The following is a 23,150-nucleotide window of genomic DNA, read 5'->3' on the forward strand; positions in this document are numbered from 1 at the left end:
TGAGTAAACATTGATACCTAATGACGAAGAGGAAGTAAGTAGACCAAGATGAATGTAGAGCTGCTGATCTCAATGGTGTCTGAACACAAAGGGCTTTATGACAAACGCGACAGCGACTACAAAAATCTCTATAAGAGGGAGTTGTTATGGAGAGGAATTGCAGATCAAATAGGATTCGATGTGTACCGGGGTATTTCTGTTTTTCATTAAGCGCCATCTAATGTCAGGGAGTGAATTTGCACGTTCACTCGGCTCATCGCCAGCGAAAATCACTTGAGTATGAACACAAAAGATGCGTCGAAAAACGTCGGCGATAAGCACGCGCGATATTCGTCCCGGTGTGTACGAGGCTTTAGGATGCTGATTAAAACTGTATATTATCCTTTAGAAATTTTTGGAATATTTAATTTTCATTTATTTATTTAATTGATTATTCATAGATGCTTGCCAGCAGCATGATCAAAATAAAATTATCTGTAGTACCTTCTGTTCATCTGGCACCAGCATTTTGCGGGCCTTCTTGATCATGGGCTGGGGCTTCAGCTCATCTTCTGTAAAGCGATGCCTGCGCGGGTCGAACGCCTCCTGGCCTGGCACACTGGACAGGGCGAGGTCAGCGGGGTCGGGATCAAAGTTCACCATGACATCAGCCACATTGGTGGGCGGCACCACCGGCGGAGGTGGGCAGGAGGGGCTCGGAGAAGGGTCAGGTGGTACAGTTTGAGCCCCTGTTGAGAAAATAAAAGAATCGTCAGGAAAAAATTGTCTCTCGCATGTCGCAGACCACATGTTACCATGACAGATGAAAACACCACGAGTCTGGGCTAAAAGCAAAGAGGATTATGAACAATACAAGTGTATGTTCCCTGACTAGATGCAGTGGCTTGTTTTGGCCACAAGGTTGCGCCAAAAGCCAACGTGGACACTTGCCAATTTCGGCAGCTGGCAGGCAAGGTTGACAAGCCAACCTGCAGTTTCAATTCATGTTATAAACATCCAGAGAAACACCATAAAACTGACTCTGAAAACGCTCACACTTTGTTCACGGCCGAGATCGTTTAAATTCATTGGGCCTCGTTTTCCAGCACTTTACAGCACTTTGCTTACTTCTCATATATTCTTCCTCTTTTTAGTGTGAAATATGCTTTTAGAGCAGCTGATAACACTGCGATTGGAAGGCGAGCACTTGACGTTAATTATGATACATTAGCTGTAATGGCAGTTTCTGCTTTAGTGGTTCTGAGCCGCTGCTTTAAATTGTTCCAGAGTAACTTCTTACACAGATATAATGTATTTTGGGATACACACATATAATTAAGAGCTAATTATATGCGAGTAGCATTTGTTGTCGTATGCACCTTTAAACATCGCCTGGCTGTAAATGTTGAAATAAGATCATTCTGTTTATTTCAGACTTTATAACAGAACAATCCGGCTTCAGACTTGAAACAGCTCTCGAAAGCAAATTGTCATGTAAACATAATCAAATTCTTTGTAATTTAATAATGAGCTTCCAAGGAGGCCTGCCAAAGATTTGTTTTTCATTCAATAAGACAAAGCACAAAGACCAACACAAAGTGATATAGGAAGATTGTTACGTAAAGCGCGCTCCCACCAAACCGACATATTGTCCAGTTCCTGTACTAATCCTCATCTATCTGAAATCTAGCAAGGGAAAAAAGTGTTTTTTCCCATGAGCATGTACAAGACCAGCTGTCCTTTGGGCCTCTTCCTTTCTATGCGGGAGGAGACATAAACAAGAGACACAGCTGTGTGCACAATTCACATAGTACAAGCTATACAAACACACACAATGACATACAGTGTTTATACTGCCATACAAAGGCAAGCCCATCTATCTATCTATCTATCTATCTATCGTTCTATCATATATATATTATTCCATTATTTTATACAAAAACAAACCAAATGCTATCTCTCTATCATTCTATCGTTCTTTTTATCGTGATGATTCTATATATCATTCTATCGTTTTATACAAAGACAAACCAAATACTATCTATCTATCTATCTATCTGTTGTTTTATACAAAGGCTATCTATCTATTGTTCTACCTATACATCTGTCTGTCTGTCTGTCTGTCTATCTATCTATCTATCTATACAAAGGCAAACCCAATGCAGTCTATCTCTCTTGTTTTATCTACCTATCTATCTATCTATCTATCTATACAAAGGCAAACCCAATGCAGTCTATCTCTCTCGTTCTATCTATCTATCTATCTATCTATCTATCTCTCTATACACGCACGTTAATGTACTTTAAATATACAATTATAACCACATTATTGGCACCACACATATCAATACACAGCACACACAACTTGATCTGTTTCAGATGTCCAAACACAATCAAACATTTGTTTTACCATGAAGAAAAGACAAATACCAGGCATATGCATACATATCTTTTAAAGCTTATATCTTTTTAGCTTTCTCTTTCTATCCCTCTCGCCCCTCCTTCTCCTCCCCTGTCCGTTCTTTCCCCTCAGTCTCTTCTCTCCATTGCTCTCTGCATCAGCACGTGACAAGTCTACTGCACATGGCCCCAACGTGTGAGAGAGCGGGAGGGAGGGGGAGCGAGAGAGAGAGAGAGAGAGAGAGAGAGAGAGAGATAGAGAGATTTCAAAACATGCAATAGAAATGCACCCACATCTCTAGCGGTCATCTCTCTCCCTCTTTCTGTGCAGCATTTTGAAAATTCAAATGGATCTTTTTGTGACTACAGTGCAGAATACTGCACAATAATTTATATTAATTTCAATTTAACAATGTCCAAAACTAAAGACATATTTGGAAGTATTGCACTCTGTGCAATCACTAATGCCATTACGTTGTTAGGTAGGATTTATTTTGCTTGATAAAGCTAAATTTGGTGCTTCCCTAAATATTACATGAGGTCATTATCTGCTCTGATGATTATGCTGTAAAGAAACATTTCCACTCTACAAACACACACACACACACACACACACACACACACAGCTGTGCCCTTAAAGCTTCAAAGCCTGCATTGCCCTGGGCTTCGGATGCCAACAGTTTTAGACATCCCATCATGCCTCACTGCAGTCTACACGAGTCGCTGAGACTGTCCTGCTCATGTTTTCACCAATGCACACACAAAAATACACCAAAAAAGTGGTGGAAACAAAATAAAGTTGTCGTACAGACAAACACTAATCAATCTGCAATATGCAACTATTGCGATATTTAACTATCATTAAAAACACAGTATGCGGCAACTAAACCATTAGCAAGCCATTATGATTCCTCGGAAAATCGAATGAAAAACTTTCTTACCATGCAGACACTCCGGACCTCCCAGCAGTCCAGGTCCCTGTGGCACGTCCAGACCCAGTAAAGAGGATGATGAAGACGATGAGGAGAGGGAAGAGATGGAGGAGGCAGAGGAAGAGCAGGGCGGAGAGGAAGAAGGTGGGCACTGGGAACTCTGGCTGGGTACGGCCGATTGCGTGCTCTGGGAAGGGACCTGAGCGGCTGTACTGCAGGTGTTTCCTGACGGCATGCACCCCATCCCATTCTCCGTCAAGAACTCCTCCAGGTCCATGTACTGTAGCTGGAACAGGCCGCCGTCACACGGCAGCGAACGTTCCCATAACAATGGGCCGAGGAAGGCAGACTGGTTAGTGGAACGCAGGACACCGTTCCCAACGTTCATGCCCCCAACTCCACCCAATGAATCCTCATCAGAGTCCAGAGGTTTGTCTTTATCTGAGAGGGGCAAAAAGAACAATAATCCATCAAATATGTTCACTTTTTTATTTTATCATAAATAAATTTACATATATGCCATGGAAAGAAAATCTGCAAAATTCTGGATTTAATCACACAAAAAAAATTTCATTTACCGTAGCACAAAGCTCAACATTTGTGCAAATTACAATTTCAAGGGATGCATGATATATCAGTACCATAACGGTTATCAGCAAGATTCAGGATTTTTAAAGGTACACTATGCAACTTTTGGAGCTCTAGTGGTTAATAAACAAAACTGCATGTGTCTTGCGGAAGAATAGTCTGAATATAAATGGAGGCATTCTGTAGTGATTAAGGATAAGACAAAAACACGGTTTGGAAGATTGCTTAATGGCGTACTTGTATAAATTTTGTAAACTTTAACAAACAAAAAAGTTACATAGTATTTTAATATTAATTACACATTATTTAAATAGTAATTAATCATTTTACTATTTTACTGTTTATCAGCTTTTATTTTTATATTATTTCAATGTTTTAATCCAAATATTTATTACTTTTTAATATATATAGTTTTACTTTATTTTTATTAGCGTTTTAGTATATTTTAGTCATTTTTATGTAGATTTATTTTAATTACCACAAACAATTATCAGTAGTTTTAGCTTTAGTTAACAACAACACTGCTGGATAATACGGAATACTTAATTCTGCATGCTCAGATTATCTTCGCCATCATTTAAAACTCACTTAAAGTCCATCTTTAAAACACTAATTATTTAATAATACTGTTAAATGTAATCTTAAGCAAATCTCAATATGAATATCCTTTTAACATACTGTACATTACAATGTTTGGGTGGCGAAATTCACTTTTAAAAATAATTGTCTTTTTAGTGCTTTATTTTTATTTATGTAGATAAAACAGTATATCATTTTAATTGGACGTTTATCGGTTTTCAACCATAACATGAAAATAATAAACAGTTGTAATACTGGTGCATCTCAACATATTTCCACAAATAAACATGACGCCCATGCATTAAGGCGTACAGTGTGCTTAATGAATAAACAAATTTCACGAGTACATGACCCTTGAACTGCTGCAGTATCACAGCTGCAATGGGCTTAGAAACGCACAATGCCATGTACACGGCTGGAATGCCATGGGCCAAGATGAAAGTCTCTTTCTCTCTGCCCGTCGCTCAGATGGAGAGATGAGAGATGTGGGGGGTTGGATCTGGCTGGCAAATGAGAGTGCTGCATGAGTGCTTCTGAGGGAAGCGGGGAGCTGAGGGAATATACGCTGCATAGTGATAGCTGAGAAAAAGCTGTGTTTTACTCTACAACAACAGTGTCCTGACAAATTGGAAGTGGAGGAATGTTCAAGAGCTTGCAACCAATAAACTGGAAGAGGGAAACAATGGTAACAAATGGAAAGAGAAAGAAGATATGGATGGGAGATGAGAGATGTGGGGGGTTGGATCTGGCTGGCAAATGAGAGTGCTGCATGAGTGCTTCTGAGGGAAGCGGGGAGCTGAGGGAATATTCGCTGCATAGTGATAGCTGAGAAAAAGCTGTGTTTTACTCTACAACAGTGTCCTGACAAATTGGAAGTGGAGGAATGTTCAAGAGCTTGCAACCAATAAACTGGAAGAGGGAAACAATGGTAACAAATGGAAAGAGAAAGAAGATATGGATGGAGAGTGGGAGTTTTCAACAAAGCACAGCAGCGAAGATGTCATTACACTGGAAAATTTACCAATAACAAATTTATTTAAAGAATTAACAAATACATTTTGATAATACAACACTGGACTTTTACTAAAAGTGCTGTTACAGTATGCATCCTCCTCTTCCTGATTACTTTGAACCTTTATAAACCTGAAGTGACGTGTATTATCCACAAGAGTGCGCAACTGAGCAAATAGTAATGTGTACATCCGTATTAAGACAACACCTCAATGCATTTTAGGATGGCATCCCTTTAATGGCAGCCATGGGAGCTTCAGAAATCCCTTTAAGAGAGGGCAGAGGCCCTTAATTTCTTTAATTTATAGTGAACCCGTCAATTCACATCATTTGTCAACGATTTAGCCATTGAGTCGAGGAAACAGCCTGACTGAGTGAAGAATACAAGATGTTTCCTGGTTGCACAGAACTGAGGTAGATCAGCCTAGAGCTTGTGAGGCACCAAAAGTTATACTGCTGCTCTATTGATGATTTAACTACACTATACGCAAAAATTATATTGTGGATAACAGATTATCTTAAAAGAGACACTATTTAAGAGACTGTAAGAGTGGATTAGTGGATGAGATAGAGAGAGAGAGTCACCTTTCATCTCAGCACAGCAGTCTTTCCCTCTCTGGTCCCCTTTAATAGGCAGCTGAAGAAGGGATTTCAGACTGGCCATGGAATTATTCAGGTGGCCATTGGTGGTGGTACCTGTAGGGTTAGCAGGACCGAGCTGTGGACTGGTCCCTGCTGGAAGGTCAGGTGGCAATAGCTGAGAAATTGGCCTGGACATTCCTCGGTTTAACACCTAGTCCAGGTTTAACCAGTTAATAACTTTTCAGATCACTGGACAGTTGAGCTGGTTGACTGAATCAAGAGTTCCAATCAAAAGTAGAAATGTACAAAAACACAGAGTTTGGCAGTCGAACGAACCTTGGATCGGGGTGTGTGTATGGAAGTTCATGAGCATTTAAATTCGAATTCAAAGTGCTAATGCGTTCCCATTAGGAATCTGAAGTGAACTGACGTTCTGTATGGTCCGCTCAAGTGAGAAAGATGCCGGAGTTGTACTTCATCCTCTTCAAATGCACTGGCTCCCTTTAAAGAATATTCTGCCGATTGTTTGGCGTTCAGTAAACCTTTCGTGGGATCGCGCTCATTTGTTGACGTATGTCATCGCATTTAACTGGTGCTCCTCCCGACCAGGACAGAAATATTCCCCGAAAAAACGAATGAGTTGGATTAGACGGGCGTCCATGGAGGCAGAGATACGATTGAGTCCCACACAGTCGGCAGGAAACTGCGAGTAAACTATAATGTCAGACTGAATCGAATCAAGAGAGAGCTGTAAAAAAACTCCGTGTGCAAATAAAAAGATGGTTCCCCTCTTCAGAATATAATAAACAATTAAACGTGAGCGGTGACGGTCAAGACTGATGGCTGTTATTATTCCTCTGCCCTCTTTGTTGCTCTCTCTCTCTCGTTATTTTTGTAGCTAACCTCCGCAACCTCTTTCTTTCCTTCTCTCTCTCTTTCTTTCTTCAGGCACTCGGTAAAGCGAGCGCTTGGTACAGTAGCAAGAGTCAGCTGGAACGTACACGGGCAGCGCTCGTGACATCACCTCTCACGGGGGAACGGCACTGAAGGGCGGGGCTATTCATTATTCATTATACACACCTCCTCGATCAACGCCCACAATATGATAAACGAGCCGCTCTGGCCAATAGAAAGTGTCCCTGTTTACATATTAATGTCAGACCACCCCTGTTTTTCACTAACCTCTTCTGTGCCGTTACATTTTCATAGATCGAACTAATTTGAACGGGAGGCTACGTGCATCCGAACAGGACAAAGGACAGAGCTCGATATAATACATGTTCGTGTCAATGACAAAAAGCAATTTTAAAAAGTGCCTGGTTCTTATAAATGTATTCTTTGTTATTTATGTTGGCTTTTTTGAAAAATGTTTGCAGCATTCTCAACAAAAATCTTGATTTCGTGACTAGAAATGCTTTATTTACTCATTTCTTCGCTTCCTTTTTCCTTGAACAATCTTAATCATACGAATTAGTTTTTATAGACCCACTAAAATGTCAAAATTACTTTTAATTCGTACTTTGAATTGACACTATTCATAATAAATGTGTATGTAAGAATCATATTTGTAACTTTGACACAGCGTCATGTCATTTATCTTTATATAGGCTACGCTAAAGAAGTTGCAAGGGCTGCAGTGATGCGTATACAGTGGCAACTTTGTCTATGAGAACGTGCCTGCGAATATGTGTAAACACATATGACCAAAATCAATAGATGCAAAAGACTGTTATCGGAATTGCAATAACATTCGTCTGGTCCGTCCAAGTTCAAACTGCGACTGCTTTTTCTAACCATCATCATATTCATTCATTCTCTAATTTGTTGCTAGCTGTCATTGGCTAGAATAAGTCAAAAAACGTGAGCATGTCGGTTTGGCCGACACAAATGTATTTCCACAGTACCTTAAGGCCAGCACTAGACCTCGTAGCAAGCACATGGCTCAGGCACGCGCGATCGCTACCTACCGGCGGCCTCTCCTGCACGCGATTGGTCTAAAGTAGGTCAGTATCTGCCCTTCGCCAGATCCGATTGGACAAAACTAGGTCAGTCGCTCCTCCCAGAGTTCTCCCCATGCTAGTGCCGCGTGAGATGGGAGTAAAACAACATGCAAAGGCGGCTTGGTGAGATCTTTGTGGATTAGTGCCGGCAACTCTTGTCAGATGCAGAGATCAAATGGAATCAGCCTTTGCGTGTTTAAAAATGAAAACAAATACGAAGAATGTTCCATCCACAGGGATTCTTTTGCACAGACTGCCGTTTTTGACCACGCAGCTGATAGGTTTACTATGCACAATTTAAAGTGTGTAAAATTATGATAATATCCCTTTGAAATAATATTAAAACATCTGATCCTTATTAAGTTGTATGCACGAAAGGGCAAGCTGTAAATAATTTTTCTGGATCTGATTTACAACTGCATAGTAAACAAGATAGTAATTTATATACACCCGTAAACCCCCATATCATTTGACAAGTGAATTTCCATGGCTTTCATTCCTTAATGATTCAGCGTTTGCAGAGTCACGGAGAACCTAGAAATATGAGAGAATTTTGAGACTGATTTTTTTTTCTCGTAGAATCATTTTTTAAAGGTTTCAAAGGCATGGACATTTCTATAGCGGACATTTTTATAGCTTTTTCTAGTTATGCTCATCTCAGTATTTCATTGGCTAGAAATTGTTCTTCATAAGTGGGTTTTGAAAGGCGTTTAACCAGTAATAAACCACTGAAAATGTTATGAAAATTATTGGTAAAAAGATGTGTGAACTGCAATTAAGGATTATTAAATTTATTTTATTAAATTAAATGTATTTTAGTGCTGTCAAACAATTAATTGCGATTAATTGCATCCAAAATAAAAGTTTTTGTTTACATAATATGTGAGTGTGTACTGTGTATATTTATTATGTATATATAAATACAAACACATGCATGTATATATTTAAGAAAAATATGTTATGTTTATATATTAAATATATTTATATATAATATAATAATATAAATGTATATACATGTAAATATTTTCAAAATATATACTGTATGTGTGTGTATTTATATATACATAATAAATATAACATACACATGTTACATACACATACACTCACATAAGGGACTTATGTGAGGATCCTGTTCGTGGACTTCAGCTCGGTCTTTAACACTATCATCCCAAACCTCCTCCTGCCCAAACTAACTCAGCTCTCCATGCCCACCTCCGTCTGTCAGTGGATCAACAGCTTCCTGAAAGAACAACTGTTACTTAATAAAATATAATACGCATTGTACAGTACAGACTGGCTATTCCTCGCTCCCGCTAGCCAATCTCACAACCAAAGACATTAACACTTGCCATAGAAACACCTGCAAAGGTTTCTTTACATATTTCTTAATAAACAGATGACATTAAACACAGGAACATGGCATTAGCAACACCATTCTGTCCCCTCCGCATCAGCTCTGCAGAATATTTTGCACGTTTTGACAGTTTCACTGCAGTGAGTCCTCTTTGAGACACTGTTCAATTCAACAATGGAGTGTCATAACTGAGGTTGTTCATAGGGAATACACACACTATGTACTTGATTCTCTTCCCAAAACCAGTAACTTTCAGTTCCAGGTCAAACCTTTGCATTTTAACATGAAGACAGCAAAAGGGGGGGAAACAAAACAACACCTCAATGAACAAAAAAGCTATGTATAATTGAGAGTAAACAAAGGCTATACCGTTAAGCTCTGAATTAATGGGGGGAAACTAGTTTAGAGAATAGATTGTTACTGTTCAAATTAGTTCACTTTCACTGGTATGCATCCATCATTGCAGCACAAATAAAGTTACGAAAATACATAATGAATGCATTTTTAGAGGATAGAGATGCTACCATTACAACAAAGGTGCTACCAAAAAACAGTTCCATAATCTAGAATATTCTTCCCCTTTGGAGAAACCGTTAGAGATCCATGTCGATAATGGATGGTTCTTTAGGTACAGACTTGTTTTCACGTCAACCGAGTCTTTTATTTTTAAGAGGCACTCCCTTGGTTATAGTCTGATCACGGTTAAGGAGTTGAATGTGTGGCGATTAACACCAAAGTCCTCTATGCCTACTTCCACGTGATCCTTGCCTCGAAAACATCGGTTTTTAAGGCCTTCTACTTTTTTAGATGTCAATTTACTTAGTGCCTGTAACCGGTCACAACTGTTGATCTTTCAGTCTGGTCCTCTGCCTTCTGAACATTAGTCCCCTTTATTGACATTTTGATTCCTCTACTGACATGCCGACAAGCAAATTTGTGGCGCTGCAGGAGAGTGCTGTTCCAGAATCGAGAGGGACATCGAGAGCAAGAGAACGCCCCTTGAGACAGGTGGTGGGCCCGATGACGGAGAGCTGTCAGTAACCTTCGAGAACGTTTTCCACAGACTATGCAGCGCAGGCGAGTCTGACGGCCATGTTTTTTTGGCGGATGCCTGGTCACACGGTGCACTGAAAGAGTTATGCGGCTTGAAAAAATGGTAAAGGGACAGACAGGGCAAGAGTATGACTTTAAGGGAACGATGAGAGACCGCAGGCCTCTAAACCTTAACCGCCCCACACGCCATGTGCTTCCACCTACATTTAAACCAAGCCCTCCTCCAGTAAACTTGGCCCATTTCAGCTGAGCTATCCACTTCTTCCTCTTTTGCTGCTGCTGAAGCCTGCACTTCTTTCGTTTTAAATACATATGCCTCCTGGCAATTTCGTAAGCACTGAATCCAGCCATCAACTGCATGCTACTAGCCAGTTTATATTTTTTCTTTTTTTTTTTTTTCTTCCTCTGGGTGGCATCTCCCTGGGCCTGAGGGCTTTGCTGTAGATGTTGAGACGGCATCGAAAAGGGGTGCTGTTGCTGGTGGTGTTGAGAGTGCTGGGGTGGTGAAATGTGGATATGAGGTGGAGTGGAATGAACATTGTTACTTGGAACCCCTGAATAAATTAGCTGCTTCCCGCTGATTGGTTTCCGTACCCACTGTACATAATAAATAAACACAGTACACATACATATATTATGTAAACAAAAATATTTATTTTGGATGCGATTAATCGTTTGACAGCACTAATTTATTTATAAAGATGGGTGTATTTCTATTTATAAGGCAGGCACCAGTCTTTTGTATTAATTTAAAATATAGCCTACTACGTGCTCAGTTAAGAACCTCAAAAGATAGACTTATGTTTCATGCTGACTTACAAGCAAGCATGTTGTAAAAGCACTCAGAAGAACCAATACACAGATGGTGAAATAATGAACAGCAAAACTAGAAAAATGTACTCACTATGTAAATTTCTAGCCTATAACTTTTTCAAACAAATATATAAAAACTTCACCTGAAATTTCAGATAAATCCAGGTTTTCTTTTACTAGGAAAACTGTTTATGTATTATGTAATGGAGAACAGTTCTAAAACAAAACATGAGAATACATAGACTGTTACAGTAACTTTAAATCTGAAAATTCCTTATACTTGTGTTCAGAAAATATTAGTACAACGTAACAGATTTGGAAACAAATTAACTTAATATATGTGACCCTGGAGGGGGAAAAAAACACCGAATTGTTGGTATGATTCTGTTCAGCATCCTGCACTGCACAAGCCTTGCAAAGCAAATCGAGTTGATTTGATTTCTGAGGCCTCTCAGGCCACACAGAGAACATTACTGCCACCTAGTGGACATTGTTTGCAACTTGCAGTTTCATGTTAATTTCAATTAAGGTCATGTGAGATGATGTCCTGTATTGAACTCATTAAACTTTTGCTTGGAGACACTCGAGAGAGAAACTAAGTGAACAGACGGTTGTGTTCCTCTGACACACCAAACTAAAGTACCCTTAAGGGCATTCTTCTCTCCACCTCTAATAGTGTATGGCACTGCATAGGGCATGTGCCAACACATGTGAGCTGTAAACAGCCCCATCCAGCAGAACTAGGCACCATGGCACCAGGTGCGTAACACCTGGTCGTATCCTCTCATTTGACGTTTATAAATCATTTAACTTTCATGCCATAAATAACCAATTAACCCAATCTGCTTACCGTCATGAAGAGGCAAAGCTCTGCTTCTCATAAACATTCAGAAGAAACACTCAGAACAAAGACTGTACATTTTCTATCTTTTTATTTGCTTTCTGAGAAACTCAACATTTCTGTTGACTCAGAAAAAGAAAGCAGTTGTTTAGTATTTATATTTTGTATTTTAGTTTACTGAGAAGAAAACATTGGGACAGTAGAGCTAAGTAAAGTATTGAGAATGAATACAATAGTGTTGGGAAAGCTGGGCTAAACTGTGGTTTGGGTTAAACAAACAGATGGGGCAGCGAACAAAAATCACACCGATACATATATTCCCCACATCTTACAATGACAGACCCTGCCACAAACCCACCCACCCCTAAAATAGTAAAAATGATTTAAAAAAAAAGTATACTTTGAATAATAAAAAAGAAAGAACAACTGTTACTTAATAAAATATAATACGCATTGTACAGTACAGACTGGCTATTCCTCGCTCCCGCTAGCCAATCTCACAACCAAAGACATTAACACTTGCCATAGAAACACCTGCAAAGGTTTCTTTACATATTTCTTAAAAAACAGATGACATTAAACACAGGAACATGGCATTAGCGACACCATTCTGTCCCCTCCGCGTCAGCTCTGCAGAATATTTTGCATGTTTTGAAAGTTTCACTGCAGCAAGTCCGAGGGACATCGAGAGCAAGAGAACGCCCCTTGAGACAGGTGGTGGGCCCGATGACGGAGAGCTGTCAGTAACCTTCGAGAACGTTTTCCACAGACTATGCAGCGCAGGCGAGTCTGACGGCCATGTTTTTTTGGCGGATGCCTGGTCACACGGTGCACTGAAAGAGTTATGCGGCTTGAAAAAATGGTAAAGGGACAGACAGGGCAAGAGTATGACTTTAAGGGAACGATGAGAGACCGCAGGCCTCTAAACCTTAACCGCCCCACACGCCATGTGCTTCCACCTACATTTAAACCAAGCCCTCCTCCAGTAAACTTGGCCCATTTCAGCTGAGCTATCCACTTCTTCCTCTTTAGCTGCTGCTGAAGCCTGCACTTCTTTCGTTTTAAATACATATGCCTCCTGGCAATTTCGTAAGCACTGAATCCAGCCATCAACTGCATGCTACTAGCCAGTTTATATTTTTTCTTTTTTTTTTTTTTCTTCCTCTGGGTGCCATCTCCCTGGGTCTGAGGGCTTTGCTGTAGATGTTGAGACGGCATCGAAAAGGGGTGCTGTTGCTGGTGGTGTTGAGAGTGCTGGGGTGGTGAAATGTGGATATGAGGTGGAGTGGAATGAACAGTGTTACTTGGAACCCCTGAATAAATTAGCTGCTTCCCGCTGATTGGTTGTTGAAGTTGGAGGGGACCCATAGTGGGGTTTGAGTAGTGCAGATGTTGGGGGTGTGAAGTCACATTTGAACCGTGATGTCCTGATTCTGGAGTGTAGAAGAGCGGAGAATAGCCAGCAGGCTGAGGATGCTGCGTGAGAGCAATGGTTGAATGGGGCTGTTGTACTCCATGACTTCCACTTTCGGGGGTTATATGAAGGAGTGCATTGGTTGCAGCCTCACTCTCAGAGACAGATGGGGCAGTTCCAATAGATTCACTACCTGTTGGTTGTGTTGTTGGCCCAGTACGAGTCAAACCGTGTTGAGATAATCTATGTCTGGTCAGGCTGTTGGAGTAGGAAAATGCCTTACCGCACACTTCACACGAAAACAGTTTCTCCCCTCCGTGTTCGTGAATGGCTTGGTGATGGGCAGTCAGGTGGAAGTGATGGCGGAAAGATTTCCAGCAAATCTCACATGTATATAGCTTAGGAGGGGGTTGGTTGCTTGTGCTAGCATTAGATCCTTGAACTTTATCCTGAGAATAGGAGTAATAAGCGCCAGGGTTGGTCTGATTGGTTTGATCGGGTTGATCTTGATTAGTGGGTGCCCCTTGATTTGCAGCAGATTTGGTTTTACTCCGCCTCGGCTTGAAATCTCCCCGTAGATGCAACTTTTCATGCCTTTTCAGACTCTGTGCATATCCAAAATCTTTTCCACAAAGGGTGCATTTGTAGTTCTTCTCCCCCGAGTGAACAGTCTGATGTTTGGTAAGGTGAAACGGCTCCCGGAAGTCTTTACCACAGATGTCACAATGAAATGGCTTTTCCCCTGTATGCACACGTTCGTGCCGACGTAAAGTCTCACGTCTGCTAAAGCCCCGCCCACAAACAGTGCATAAATAAGGTTTTTCAGAACCATCTCCAGCAGCACCATTGCTTCTCCGACGTTTCACTCCTTCTCCTGGAGCCCCACCAGGTCTCGGCTCTCTTTTCTGTCTGGGCTTCCGTGGCCGCTTGGGTTTGGCATTAGGATTGTTGGCATTCTGTGAGTTAGGCTGCTGCTGTTGGGTGGGGTGAGATAAAGGTATCATTGAACCACTCAGGCATTCTTCATTCCCACCATTTCCTGCAGATGTAGATGAAGAGGCACCCATAGACCCGAAGCCAAGCCCTCCTAGCAGACCTCCGATAATGTCTCTCCGTTCCTCTCGTCCCCCAGTATTGTTCATCTCAGCAGGCAAGACAGAGGCGGCAGCAGCTGCAGCAATGGCAGACATGGCACTACTGGTGACTTCATCCTCAGAGTCATCCAAAAGAGAGGAAAGCGGCAGATGAGACTGCGGTTGGTGATGGTGCTGCTGATTTTGAGGGTGTGGATGAAGTGTGGGGGCTAAAGGAGCTTTTCTGAGGGCCGGACTCGACATGCTGTTGCTACAGGAGTCTCCAGAGTAGGATGATGGGTTGGCCTGTTGACGACGATAGTCATCGACTCTGTAGGAAGTTTGGTAAGGATCTCTTGAATACTCAGGATTATACTTCTCTTCAGTTTTGCCCACAGGGTTTTGATTAACACTTCTTCCCTGTGAATACAGACTGTCACAAGACATCGTTGCTGTGCTATCCTCATTTTTGCAAAATACCAATTCTTTTGTGTCATCCATTTGCCCACCTGGAAAGTCACTTTCAACCTTGCCCTCTACTGAACTTATTGAGCTACCATCGCTGCTTCTAGATCTCCTCCCTGCCTTGCCACAGTTACCTGATGCAGCATGGTTAAGCAAAGAAGTGCTCTCTCTAAAGCAGCGGCCACAAGCAGGACAGCGATAGGGCTTATCTTCGTGAATTTTCTCATGCCGAGTGAGAGATTCTCTGCGGTTGAATGAACGCTCACAAATGGAGCAGGTGTATGGACGAGCTCCAGAGTGGATAATGCCATGCTGAAGGAGGTGCCCTCTCTTCTTGAACCCCTTTCCACATTCATTGCAACAGTATGACTTATCTGGACTTGAGCAAGCGGAAGACATGGGGTCTGTATTCTCATGCTGATGGTGAGCATTTTGCGAAATTCCATCTTGTGTTGAGTGGGGGAGATCTGACTGATGCTGATGACTTGGGTTTGTGTTTGTGCTGCTGTTGGGACCACCACCATCTTCTTCATGGCAGCGTATGTGTCGGCGAAGGCTTTGGAGGTGGGTAAAAGACTTGCCACACTCTCCACAATGAAAGTGAGGCTCTTGCTCTGGCTGTGTGATATTGGGAGTCATTGATTGCGTATTTTCGGGCTTGGGGTTCTGAGAGACGTTTGATACCAGCACAGAAGCAGAATTTGAAGATGGGGCAGAGGAAGAAGAGGAGGAGACAGTTGAAGAAGAGGAGGACGGTGTTGACGAGGAGAGGATGGAGGAGGGGTCACCACCAAGACCCCTCATACCAACCCCTCCACCTCCTCCCACAAGACCAGAGGACCCATCATGACCATGTGCCCCAGAGCTGGCATGGCAGTTAGCACTGCTTGTACTGCTGCTACTGTTATTATCTGACTTCCTCTGGGGCAGGTAGCCAGCCATGGCTTTCTTTCTCCTGCTGCCACTACCTCCACTTCCTCCAGCCCCAGATCCACTATCTCCTTTCCCATCATCTTTTGGTACGGAGAGATGTAGTGGGAGTGGCAAAGGCAGGCCTGCTTCTTGTTGCATTAGAGAAGCCAGCTGATTAGATGAAAGAACAGGAATACCTTGGAAATCAAAACCACCAAGAGGTGAAGGTTGGGGAGCAGGGTGTAGAGGGTGGTGTGGATGCGCATGGCTGTGAGGGTGGGACAACGCATGAGGTGGCAGCTGCTGCTGCTGTTGCTGGGGCTGGGGAGTTGGATGGCCATGGGTGTGAGAAGGATGGAGGGCTGGAGGAGGAGCAAGACCTGTATTTGAATCCGCAAGGCCGAGATGATTATGGGGACCCTGCTGAACTAGAAACTGTTCTAAACTTGCATTTGTGGGCACTCCAGAAAACAGGTATTGGTTTGCAGCGAGCATGCAACTGAACTGCTGGTGTAAACTTCTTGCATCAGACTGGGCTCCGACTAATCCAGCCACTGAGCTGCTACTGCTGGGGGGATTATTAGAAGTGGTGGTTGAACTCGAAGGGGAGGGCGATGACGAGGATGGCCCAGGAGATGGCTGAGGAACAGAGAGGCCAGGGTGCAAGGGTGGTGGCGGTGGTGCTGATGTTACAACTCCTCCAATTACCCCAGAGCCTCCTCCAGTACTTCCTCCTGCAAAATCGAAACGCCCCATTCCTGAGTGAAGCTGCTCCTGCGCTAGCGCAGCCTCAGCAGGGTGAAATGTGCGTAGGAACTGTGGATAGCCAGGGGCAGAACTGCCACTCCCGCTGATCATCTTGCTTGATTTACGTGTGCTTTGTGAAGATTGAGTTTGTTGTGGAAGAGGTGGAGGGGGTGCACTCATTTTGGCAAATAAGGATGAAGAATCCGCAAATGCATTACTTCTAGATCCTTGAAGGGAACCGAGGCCAAGCCCAGACAGGAGGCCACCAGATGCCTCACTCTGTTGTTGCTGCTGCTGTTGAAGCTGCTGCTGGTGCTGAAGTTGGACCTGCTGTTGGTGCTGCAGTTGTCTTTCCAGCCCCAGTCCTTTGAACTGGTGAGCCTGGTGTCCACTGAGCATTTCTAAAATGTCCATAGGGTACTTTCCAAACTGGAACATCTCCCTCTCACTGTTGAGGGGTGTTTCTAGGATTTTTTGTCCCTGTTCACTTGTAAAGGTTCACTTGTCCCTGTTGCAGTAAAGTGGACAATGTAAACTAACCTAAAGGATGTGCAGAAAAAAAAATCTGCCACTAGGGCCACTAATAATCAATATAAAGCTTTAAAGTAATCTGCTAGCAGCTCCAGTTTTTACAAAGAAATGCCTGTGTGGGAGTAATTTGTCTGATGTAATGACTGTCCATCCCAAACAAACAGAGTTTTGGCTATAGTAGTGGGCCACTACATGTGATAAAACTCTGGAAGTCTTGGATTAAATAATCATCTATAAATATAAAAAAAGGGTAAAGGTTGTTTACAATATCATGCACTAAACACAGGTCTGCATTAGTCATTCAAAATTACTATATCTACAGTTAAAACAGTAAAAACATGTCTACTAATATCATATGATAATTTGCTTCACAAAATGTGTTTCACTAAAAAGCAAACCATTTAGTGTTGAAAGCCACTTAAAACTGAAGCAACGAGGGAATGTCTTTCTTTCTTGATATTGGTGTATTCCTTTGACAACTTCTGAATATTATGGTCCCACTTTTTGATTTCCTCAGTAATGTCTTCATTTAACGAGAAAATTCTGGTGAGCAACTTTTTTTTTTAATTGTTCCAAGTTGGAGTGAAAAGGTGAAAGGTCAGATAGTCCACAGGGTGTATCCAACCTGTCTAGAACACCTCAGCTGGAAGACCACAAACACAACACAGTGGTATGACCAAGTTCTTCCTCCTCTCTGCCGTGGGCACCCTGTCAGTCCTGATTTAAAGAAAAGAGAGATCAAAAATAGTAAGAAGATTTTTAATCAAAAGACAAATATTTCAAAAGAATATCAAGAGATTGGTACAAACAAGACATGAGAAGCAATGACTCACAAAGCAAATGCAAAACATCACTTTCTACCACAAAAAATCCTAAAGACACAAAGATAAAAGACATAAAACATAAAAAAGATAACAGACATAAATCATATTAGAAAGAATTTTAGAACTCTAATGGTAAATAATGTAAAAAAAAAACATCTAAATACCTTAAAACAGGGATGTCAGAAGTACTGTTACTTTTGTACAACAGTAATACCAAAAATAATTAGCCTACTAAAAAAAACAAAAAAAACCTTTACAGCAGCGTTTACTTAGTAGAGAAATGCATGACACTGCATAACCACTGTTTCAATTTAATGTTTAAATATACACATTCATATTTAACTACTCACATACAGGAGCATGTTCAATGTAATTTTTCAGTAGTTCAATATTATTTTCCCGTGGTGTTGAAATGTATGTAAAGGTATGGAATAACATAGAATTTCACTGGCAATGGTATCAACTTCTGCATTTTAATTACCTTAAAATAAAATTGACAGAAAACAAACCATAAACAGCTGACATCTAAGAGCCAATTTTTTTTCACAATTTTAAAGGGTTAGTTCACCCAAAAATGAAATTCTGTCATTAATTACTCACCCTCATGTCGTTTCAAACCCGTAAGACCTTCGTTCATCTTCGGAACACAAATTAAGATATTTCTGATGGAATCTGAGAGCTGTCTGACCCTGCATAGACAGCAACGCAACTGAAATGTTCCCAAGTCCAGAAACGTAGCAAGGAGATCGGTAAAATAATCCATGTGACATCAGGGGTTCAACCGTAATGTTACAAAGCTACGAGAATACTTTTTGTGCGCAAAAGTAACGACTTTATTCAACAATTCGTCTCCTCCGCATCACCCTGGTGCCATTTTGGAGAATATCAGCTGGACGTAAACAGCGTATGCTGTTCTGTGTTCTGGTGCTCCTAAACATTTTTTCATAGTCGCACGCAGTAGTTTTCATTCGCAAATGCGACTGAAATGGTCGCACTGTAGAGCCCTGCTGACTAAAAATGTTGATGACTCATCCTGCACTATGCAAGTTTTTGTCCAATCAAATGCTCTCTAGAATGTGAATGTCCCTCCCCCTCAGACAAAAAAAACAAAAACCATCCCACCCAAATCCCATCCTGTTTTGGTAATATGGAAATATATAAACACTGGAAAGAAAGCAGCACACATCCAGTGATTTCATAGGGGGTTTTAGGTGGAAAGCTATAAATTCAGGATTTTCGAAATTTGTGTGTGATTAAGAGTGTGTTCTAGAGTGTTAAGTTGTTTTTATTATTTATCACTGCTGCCACAGCCACTATTGTCATAAGCTTTAACGGTTTCTGCGTCAGGCGGAAAGAGAACCTTGCATTTTGTGACTCGGGTGGACAAACAGGAGAGTTGTTATTATTCAGTCCTTCCCATTTTTTGTTGTTTAGACTTTTTAAAAAGAGTTAGCAATTTGAGGGGAGTCTATAGAGTGTGTTGAGCAGCTCATTTGCCTAATCTTGGGAACTAGAGTGGAAGCTGGCAGTATAATGAGGAGCATGGCTCGTCTAGGGGTGGGGGCCTGGAGCTCAGGCTAAAGTGGGCAAAAGGGGAAGGGGACACTCTGAAAGACATGAAGGTATTAATCTGAACCCCTGATGTCACATGGATTATTTTACAGATCTCCTTGCTACGTTTCTGGACTTGGGAACATTTCAGTTGCGTTGCTGTCTATGCAGGGTCAGAGAGCTCTCAGATTCCATCAAAAATATCTTAATTTGTGTTCCGAAGATGAACGAAGGTCTTTCGGGTTTGAAACGACACGAGGGTGAGTAATTAATGACAGAATTTTAATTTTTGGGTGAACTAACCCTTTAAAAATTAGTATGAGGCTAATAACTCCATCTGTGTTGCCAAATAGCACTGCTATGACATGCAAACGTTATTCATGGATAACATGCACACTGTAACTGAAGAAACAAGCAAATAAAAAGCACCTTCGTTAATATAAATGGTTCACATTCATTTACACATTCCTGTAAGGAATGTAAGGTAACTGAGCTACAACTGTTTAAAAGACCACTAGTTCTTTTGCTCAGTGTAAACAGAAAGCATACATTTTACACTTTTGTAAGTTATTACATTCTTTTGAACTTTCCATTCAAGGAATCCTGAAAAAATCTAAACTAGTCCTTAGAAGTCCTTATATCTTTCAAAAGGAAATGAGCTGCAACTATTTAAAAGACCACTAGTTGTTTTACTCAGTGTAAACAAACGTCACCAAATTAGTCACAAGCTCATGCATACCTAAAAATAAAAATGAAACTTTAATATTTAGTTAAATAAAGGAATGTTAGCATATAACATGCAATGTAACAATAGTATATTCTTTTTTGCTGTGGTATCCAAATTGGTATTAAATAACATGAAATTTCACTGGTAACAACTACTAAAAACGTAGTATTACATTAACACTACAGTATAGTAATACTGACAGATTACCCAAACCATAATGCCTGACGTCTGAAGGCTAAGCCAAATAACATGTTACCAGGTTAAAATCAGTATGGTTATCAGGTGCATCTAGGTCTGAGATGAACTGTACATCCCATTGTCAGATATGCAAGCTTTGCTATGACACAAGCAAAATTTATTCTAAGCAACTACGTAGTAAGTGTTTTTCATAATATACATAAGAAATAAGCAAATAAGAATCATAATAAATGAATAAATAAACTGTCCACATTCATACATTCCAAACAAAGTGATCCTTCGAAATTCTAATAAGGTCTTGATTTTGATAGATATTATATTTGTCAAAAGTAACTCAGCTGAAACTATTTAAATGACCACTGGTTGTTTGTACAAAAGCACCCAAACGTGCACAGCAAGTTATTTAATAAACAAATAAATGACTGTCAAAAGTGACCCAATTTACCTGAATTTACCTTGAATTGATTTCTAAAGACAGGTAGATAAATAAATACTGAGGTAAAACCACACCAGCCAAAACAGTTGAAACATTCATCCACACATTCCAATACAAACTGATCATTACAAGTCCTTAAACCTGTCAATATCAAATGCTTATATCTGCACAAATCAAATCCTTATAATAGTCAAAAATAACTGAGCTGAAACTACTTAAAAATACCAATGGTTGTTTTACTCAACGTAAACAAAAGTGCCCGAATTCACACTTTGCAATACAGCAATTTATGTATGAAGCAAACAAACAAATGGCTGCCATTTACATGAATTCACCTTGAATAAATATATATTTTTAACGTAAATATAAAGAAAAACAGACAGTTAAATACTGAGCTATATATATATATATATATATGTGTGTGTGTGTGTGTGTGTGTGTAAGTCCTAAAATATGACAAAATCAAATCCTTATATTTGTCAAAAAATCAAAAAAGTCTTTATACTTGTCAAATGTAACTGAAATGCAACTAAAAACACAGATGATTCTAATAACTCCAATAAGAGAACATGCATGGAAAAGTAATCAATAATCAGCAATTCACTGAGGGGGAAAAAAACATGAAAATCAAGAGCTCAGCAAAGAAAATGAAATGATGGCACACTGTCAACATAAAAGACAAATGACAAAATCCCCACGCAACTACAATTAAATTCCATTGTATAACTGAAAACTTACCAAAGCCTTTGCAGGTTGAAAGAAAAGCGCCGATTGTTCTCCGGGATGGTTGTGTGGACTGTGAAGGGGGATGAGGGAGAGGGGGAAAGCCGAATTCCCTTTTTCAATCACATCCCTCTATGGCACAGCAAAAAGTTTCAAAATAAAAAATTACAGCAAAATCAGAGCTGTTAAATGTACAAACAACTTGGCGTTATCATGCACTAATTTAACTTAAATGTGCGTATGCTACTCACAGCGTAGAGGCTAACAACATGACAGAAAAACAGAAACAGAAACAAGAAAGTGACTGTGAGTGCAGACAGCCCGTCAGATGAATTCAGCCTACAAGCCCACTTCACTCTGCTAGCCTCTTAGCTAGCTAAATAAAGACGTCGTACCCTTTTACATTGCAACAGAATGCATTCAAAAGCTTTAGTATCCCACCTGCTCGTGAACGGAGAAAGTCCTCTCGAAGAGCAATGCGTGAAAATAATAAAGCTAAAAAGGGCGCCGAAAGCGTAGATGTGCACAAAGGCGGTTTCCGATTTCAGGTTAGCAGGTCATTTTTCCTCATCCCGTGGAAAAACACTCTCGCAGGCCTCTCCATCGCTTTCGATCCGTTAAACAAACCCCAATTTCCGCTGGCTGCGCTCGCTAACGCTCAACCTCGCGCGAGATCGTTCTCATCCTAAGATTCCGACCGAAACTGCCCTTCCAGTCCGTTTTCCGCTGAAATTTTTGCGGATTATGATCGGCCAAATATTTTCCGCCCCGTGTCAATTTTTAGTGCCCCCGTCTTCCTTTGGGTACTTCTGTTCGCCTCACAGTGGTCGTTTCCGAGCAGTGATACAAGTTCCGGGTGGTGTTACATGTTAAAACGTCCGACATTGTCCTGCTTAACGTACTGAAACCAGTATGTGATGAAGTGGGGTCAAAGAAAGGCTTTTTCATTCTAGAATGTATTTTAGTTTATTGAGGTAGGCTGACAGGGACATGGTGCGTAACTTTCAATAAAACACCCCGAACCTTGTATTTGACGGTATTCGTCGTAAAGTTACGGGGTTAGTAAACCAGTGTCTAAAAGCGCCAAAAACAAATGGCGCGCGGCGCGTTCTAAATATTCCACTGCTGTGTGACGTAGAAACACATTCTCAAAACGCACATTTCACGAGTTTCGCGCACGAGACTCAAAAACAACACATTTCATCTCTCTTGCGCTGCGCGTTGACTGATACAAAATAGCCAGTCGGAACAGCTGTTCCGCGCATATGTGAGCCAAATTAATTAGAACAGTTATTTCATGTTGCGAGAGAACGACAGAGAGAGAGAGAGAACGCGCGCAGCATTTTTAGACAGCACATATATTTTGGAAAGGATGCAGGGCACAGCACCTCTCTGAAGCCATTTTACCAACATGCCG

General features: G+C 41.0%; 2 protein-coding genes across 2 annotated transcripts in view; both read right to left on the reverse strand.

Moving 5' to 3' along the window:
• LOC107724103 (hepatic leukemia factor-like) overlaps positions 1–7,040 on the reverse strand; it is an 8,619-nt gene extending 1,579 nt beyond the window's left edge. Inside the window, exons 1-3 of the mRNA XM_016532887.1 lie at positions 6,075–7,040; positions 3,321–3,752; positions 484–728 (exon numbers count right to left, since the gene is read on the reverse strand). Of these exons, the coding sequence (XP_016388373.1) occupies positions 484–728; positions 3,321–3,752; positions 6,075–6,267 (870 nt within the window). The 5' untranslated portion in view covers positions 6,268–7,040. The remainder of the gene's footprint in view (positions 1–483; positions 729–3,320; positions 3,753–6,074) is intronic.
• Positions 7,041–9,324: 2,284 nt separating this feature from the next.
• Positions 9,325–22,562, reverse strand: LOC107724093 (uncharacterized). The gene is made up of 4 exons (XM_016532874.1): positions 22,175–22,562; positions 21,749–21,865; positions 13,092–17,991; positions 9,325–10,678 (listed from the first exon to the last, which is right to left on the reverse strand). The coding sequence occupies exons 3-4, from the start codon at positions 17,179–17,181 to the stop codon at positions 10,245–10,247; spliced, it is 4,524 nt and encodes a 1,507-aa protein (XP_016388360.1). The 5' UTR covers positions 17,182–17,991; positions 21,749–21,865; positions 22,175–22,562; the 3' UTR covers positions 9,325–10,244.
• Positions 22,563–23,150: the final 588 nt, after the last annotated feature.

The sequence above is a fragment of the Sinocyclocheilus rhinocerous genome, unplaced genomic scaffold, assembly GCF_001515625.1.
Source record: "Sinocyclocheilus rhinocerous isolate Xijiao unplaced genomic scaffold, SAMN03320098_v1.1 scaffold335, whole genome shotgun sequence".
NCBI lineage: Eukaryota > Metazoa > Chordata > Actinopteri > Cypriniformes > Cyprinidae > Sinocyclocheilus > Sinocyclocheilus rhinocerous.